The sequence below is a fragment of the Pteropus vampyrus genome, unplaced genomic scaffold (assembly GCF_000151845.1).
Source record: "Pteropus vampyrus isolate Shadow unplaced genomic scaffold, Pvam_2.0 Scaffold7, whole genome shotgun sequence".
NCBI classification, from domain to species: domain Eukaryota; kingdom Metazoa; phylum Chordata; class Mammalia; order Chiroptera; family Pteropodidae; genus Pteropus; species Pteropus vampyrus.
Genome location: NW_011888788.1, coordinates 4,780,337 through 4,786,336, shown reverse-complemented (window position 1 = coordinate 4,786,336; position 6,000 = coordinate 4,780,337). Strand labels below are relative to the sequence as shown.

The following is a 6,000-nucleotide window of genomic DNA, read 5'->3' as shown; positions in this document are numbered from 1 at the left end:
AATAAATTACCCCAAATCTCAATAGCTTAAAACAACATTTATTATTTCATGGTTTCCGTTGGTTAGAGGACCCAGTTAAACTATTCCCTCTGGCTCCGGGTTACTCTCTAGGCTCAGTCATCTCAAGAGTAGGAGAAAGAACTGCTTCTAGGTCATTCATATGGTTGTTCTCAGGATTCAGTTATTAACAGCTGTTGGACTGAGGCCTCAGCTCCTCACATGTTTGGGGAATGAGGTGCAGCATTGTGTTCTGGCACATGGCACATTGCATGAATGGTGGACTATAAAGTAGACAAAACTGATCTAGAAAGCTATATTGTGAAGGACTTCGTGTACCATGATAAAAGTGAATTTGACTTTAACTTTTGAAAAATAGAGAGCCTTAGAAGCATTATAACATGTCCTTGCTTCCAAATAATAATACATAACCTTTATTGAATACCATGGGCTAGACATCATATTTATCTTATTGAATCTTCACAGCCATCATATGCAGTATGTTCTATTATTACCTGCATTTAAACAGAATCTTTGTGTCAACTAGTTTTAGCCCCAAGTCGCATAAGACGGAAGTATTAGTCGGAGATGTCAATCATGGTTTGAGAGCAATCGCTCCCTGTCCTTGGTCTATCTCACCCCACTATGCACTCATTTCCACACATTCTTGCTATATTGTTTCCTACTTACTTTAGTCTGGAGGCCAAGAAATAAAATTTTTGAACATACATTTTGTGTTAATATAGGAAAAGCTTCGGCAATTAGTTTCTTTTGTGCCGCAGATATGGCTTTCTTTTTTCATTTTTCATTTTGCAAATTTTCCAACATACACAAAAGTAGATAGAATAGCAAAAATGAACTTCAACATTAATGAACATTGTACCACTTTTGTTTCATCCATCCTCCCTCTACTCTCCAGAAATTTTCTGGAGTTTTTTAAAGGGAATTCTAGACATCATATTATTTTAACCGTAGTATTTCACTATATGGAACCAATAAAAATTTAAACATATATAGTCATAACGCCATTATCACACCCAAGAAAATTAATAGTAGTTCTTTAATATCAGATCTTATTTTTAAGAACTTTTTAAAACCAATTGTATATCATATACTGAATAGATAGAATTGCCAATTATGAGTACTTTCTTTTTATAAGCACGCACACAAAGAAAATGTTTTCCAATGAGTTCATAGGATTAATCTGTATTCAATAACAGTAACTCTCAGGAACATTTATTGCACAAACATTTTCCTAATTTACAATAGTTTGTAAATTTGAGTCATATTTTGATGATAAGGGCAGGTTCCACATAGAATTTAGTTACTACAAATTAACACCTAATTCAAGTAAGACCTTCTCTGGGGGCAAAATTAATCTTTCTTTTCTATTTGTACTGATGGGAGATTGATCTCATGTAATCTGCAATACTTTTAGTTGTATAGCTGTCTTCGTTTAAAGCCTAAGACAGAAATCACATTTCTTTTCATGATATATTGATCACATTACTCAGTTTCATGCTTTGAACCCCAAATGAATTCTTATAAAGTACACTTTGAAAAGCTCACCACCTTCTAATTGTATTTTAGTCATACATACCAAGGGTGTGGTGGCCTGGATGTACTTAATGTGTACCTGGAAAGAAATTTGTAAATCATTTCAGGCTACTTTCATTTTAGATCTGACAAAACTGTAGCCAAGAGGAAAGGTGCATTTAATTGCAACTGACAATATTGTTATTAACTGACTCATTTTATCTAATATTATCCATGTTTTAAAAGTTTTTATGAAATTAAAATTATTTTTAGAAAACATAGAACTACAGTCTAGTTTCACTATTAGCTCCAATTAGGAAGGGATATTTCAATATACACACGCAGAGAGTACTTTAATTTTCCTCTCCCTTTCAGTAAGAGATGCCTACTACGTTCCTCCATTTTTTTTTGTTGTTGTTAAACAGGTTCACTTTGTAGTCCATGGTTATTTTTGCTACCATTGAAGAGGGTATGAAGTTTTAAATTACTGGCCATGTTTCTCTTTAGAAAAACACACACGTGCCATCTCGCCTTACTGGGTAGCCTGGGCACACGCCGTTCATATTCTAACTTAAGCAAAGCCGGGTCATCTGTTTATTTTCAGTATAGTGGTCTGGAAGAAAAAGGCGGCTGTTGCCTAGGCAACCGACACCCCGGGCAACGGTAGGTCGCGGCGAGAGGGGGCGTGGCCTCGGCTGGCTCGGGCCGATAAGAGAAGGTGTCCGCCGCTCGCTTAGGGAACGCGGTCTGTCTGCGCGGCCAGGAGGAGGCGAGGCTCCTCGCTGCCGCCTCCGACTACTTGGGAAGCGCCAGTCGGGCAGGCGAGCGAGGTTGCGAGCCCGCTGCTCACCTTCCCCACACGCCCTGCCGAGGAGCCTCGCTCCACGTCCCAACATGGCGGGCGGGCGCTGCGGCCCGCTGCTGACAGCGCTACTTGCCGCCTGGCTCATTGCGGCGACGTCTGAGGCCGGCCCCGAGCAGGCCGCGCTGCCGGAGGAGCAGAGCCTGGTGCTGCCCATGTCCGCTTCCAACTGGACGCTGGTGATGGAGGGCGAGTGGATGCTGAAATTGTGAGTGTGCCCGCCCGCCCCACATGCCACCCTGTCCTCGTGGGCGCCGCCCTCCCAGAGCCTCACAGGCTGCTCGGGACGCTGCACTACGCGCTAGGCTTGACCTCAGGCCCGGGGCCGGTTCTGCTACCAACCTGCGGCGCCGGGCCTGGCCATTCATGGTGCGCATGCGCGCCAGGCCCTCTGCGGTGACAGCTGAAACTGAAGCGCACCTCTTACACTTCTTCGCCTTGCTCTCTCCCTGCTTTAAGGCAAAGTGTTTTAGGGATGGGGTGGATTAGTAACTTACCAAGGGAAAGAGGAGGAACGGAAAAAATCTGCGAGAAAATCGCGCGCCTTTCTTAAGGTGTGTTGGTAGAGGAGAAAGGGCGGTCATTCAATGACGTGCTATATAAATACCTAGCGTGAGCTAGGCATTGTATTTGTTGAATGAATAATTGCAGCACGATGAAGGCAGATCAGTTTGTATAAAATATGTTAGTCTTCATTTTGCAGACCCCGAGATGTCACTGTGAATAATAAAACAAATATGGGTGCCTTTCAAGTTTTAAAACACGATTTTAAATAAATGTTAATATTTGTTGTAATTTTTAGAAGTAGGACTTTCTGGGTCGATATCATAACTTAATTGTGCTAGTGTCATAAAGAAAAGAACATTAATACATTGCCCCTTTTGAACAATAGAAGGTGACTCGTGGATAATGCCTTTGCTCGAAGGAGATATGAAAATATAGTTTTGAGTTAGGAGCAGGCAAGGGATTGTTCTTCGTGGATTAAAATTAACTTATAATAGAAAGGAAGTGATCATTTGAAAGATTTGAAGTAGACAGTGAGCAGATGTCTGCATACATTTGAGAAACCATAGTGGTGGGCTTGCAGAGAAAATGAATGGAGAAATGATCACTGAGACCAAATCTCCTTAGCTTGTGGTTTCAGCTATATATATACTCGATCACTACTATTTGATAATTAATTTTTGTTGAAGACACAGACACAGAATTGGATCTTTCTTTTATATGTCTAAATTTGAACCTTGCAGTTTAGATTGTGAGCAGATGCTTATGGAGCACTTTATGTGAGAGATCAGGGGCAAGTAATGTCACTCAGTAGATTACATTGTTTGAAGAACTGAATGCACATTACCCCTTCAAACATGCATTTTGGTCACAAAGGAGATATTTTAAATCTCAGAGTAAATGCCTTTGGTATCATAATAAATCAATGAAATTATTAAAGAAATTTGTAGACATGAAGCAGTTATTAAAAATAAACTACTGGGTGGAGGTGAGGTCATTTTCCATTTAAGAGAGAAACTTAAAATAAATGGAGCTTTATTCTGGTCTGTCATGTTTACAATAATTATAAGAGTTTTAAGGGAGGCTGTATTTTGTCAGATAGTACAACAGAGTTCTTTTTTCAGTAAGTGCTTACAAAATGGAGTTCTAGATGTCTTTTTTTTTTTTATTAAAACTGAGTTTGTGTATGTACATGATGAAAGAAAGCAGAAAGGCCTCAAATTCTGTATAGTTCCTTTTTGAATAGCTATTTTATTTTTTAAGTTAAAGAACTAAGAACACTAAAGCCGAGGTCAGAGTAAGCCTAGTTAAGCTTATAAATGAGCAACAGTCAACAACTATATTTGGCCATGTTGACAGTTTATTTTACTTCTTTATAAATGTACAAGCCTAGATGTAATCAGTTGCTCTAGGCTTGTCATGTGTCCTTTGCATGGAATACGTTATGCATGCCGAGACTTGTAAACTGGAAATAAACTGTGTATATACTTGCGAACTTTAGTAGGAGCCCTCTTCATCCAGTACGCTTAAGAATATTAAGTAAAGCTGAAAAGGAAAGAGGATTTAAACCATTGCATCCGACTTACTATGTACCAGAACCTAGGTGCTCATCCTGAAGGAATATTGTGGCTCTTGTCTAGTTGTGACACTCCTTCTCTTCCTTTTGACAAAATATAACACTTTAAGGAATATAAAATTCATTATATGCTCAACATCATGATAGGCCTACTATAAATTTCTAAAAATTCATTCAAACAGCCAATAAGTTATAAGATTTTTTTTCTAATGTATATAACAAAGAACAAAATGTGTTAATATTAGCTTCCATGTTAACACTTTGTTCAGGCAAACTGGTCATAATAAATGGAGATTATTAGGGGTCCACATTGTTAGATGATGTATTTAACTTCTTTAAAGAAGCAAATTAGGCTTTCTGACAGTATTAAAAATTTGACATTACTTTGAATGACAGTTCTTAGCGTGTTTATTTGCTTATGTGCTACCTCTCCTCTGGGAATTTTTTTCTTTTATATTCCACTTTATACAAAGCTGCTATAATGCAATTTCTGGTTATATTGGTATTGATAATTTATTTTTAAGAACCTAGCAGTGTTTGTCTGCTCTGAGACATGAAAAGCTTCTATTGTAAAAATTGTTATTTTTTTTGTCTTTCCAACAGTCATTTCTTCTTGATCCTTGCAAATGAATTTTCAATTTTAAAAAAGCACTTCTATGCTAAGGAGAAATAGTTAAAAATATATTTGCAATTCTGGAACCTTTTTAAGATCTGAAAAATTCTTCCATTGTTACATATTTATGTTTTCTTTAATGCTGTGGACTTTTTTTTATCTCTATTTCTGCCATGTCTCTGTAATTGGCTTGCTGTGCTTTTTTCCATCCTTAACCTTTGATGAAAAGTTCGCTCTTTCTCAGGGTTAGGAAAGATTACCTCATCCTTAAAATGCCTCCTAATTTTTTCTTTCCCCTATTTCCATATCTTCATTCAGTTGCATTGAAACTTTTTGCTATTTTAAATACTTACTTGGCTCCCATTATATCAGTCTGAGAATACTACTTTTGTTCTTTTGAAACAGAAAAATATGTAATGTAATACATTCTGTATACTGTTCTGGTGCTTTTTTTCCTCAAAAGAAATATGATGCTATCTAAGTAGCTTAATTTTGACCTGCCTACCTTTAAACTGATATCCAGAGAAGAAGTATGTCCTTGGATTAAGTTACCTCTGTAAAGTGTATAAATCTTTATAAAGCACTGCTCTTTCTGACTTTATTCTTTGGATGATGGTGTTTCAAAATTGAAATTAATCATCTGATGATGGAAGAATTTTTTTCCCTGGGGTGTTTATTTCCCTAGGACCACTAGGTTTTTGTATTGTTTTTCCAATATTATTCTTATACTTGAAGAGACCATCGTCAGCATTATTGTTATAACTTACCAATGTCAAATAGAATTTCTTGCAGTTTAACAGATTGTTTTGATTTGTTGAGTGAGTGTTTGAGATAATCCTTAACTCCTTGTTATGTGTCAGGTTCAGGGTTGGAGACCTGGGAAAATGAAGATGAATGAGCTACATTCCTTGA

At 37.6% G+C, this 6,000-nt stretch overlaps 1 protein-coding gene across 1 annotated transcript in view; it reads left to right on the top strand.

The window, feature by feature from the left end:
- The first annotated feature begins 2,199 nt into the window (after positions 1 to 2,199).
- The window catches only part of TMX4 (thioredoxin related transmembrane protein 4), a 41,587-nt gene continuing 37,786 nt past the window's right edge, over positions 2,200 to 6,000 (top strand). Inside the window, exon 1 of the mRNA XM_011370129.2 lies at positions 2,200 to 2,603. Within this exon, the coding sequence (XP_011368431.1) occupies positions 2,428 to 2,603 (176 nt within the window). The 5' untranslated portion in view covers positions 2,200 to 2,427. The remainder of the gene's footprint in view (positions 2,604 to 6,000) is intronic.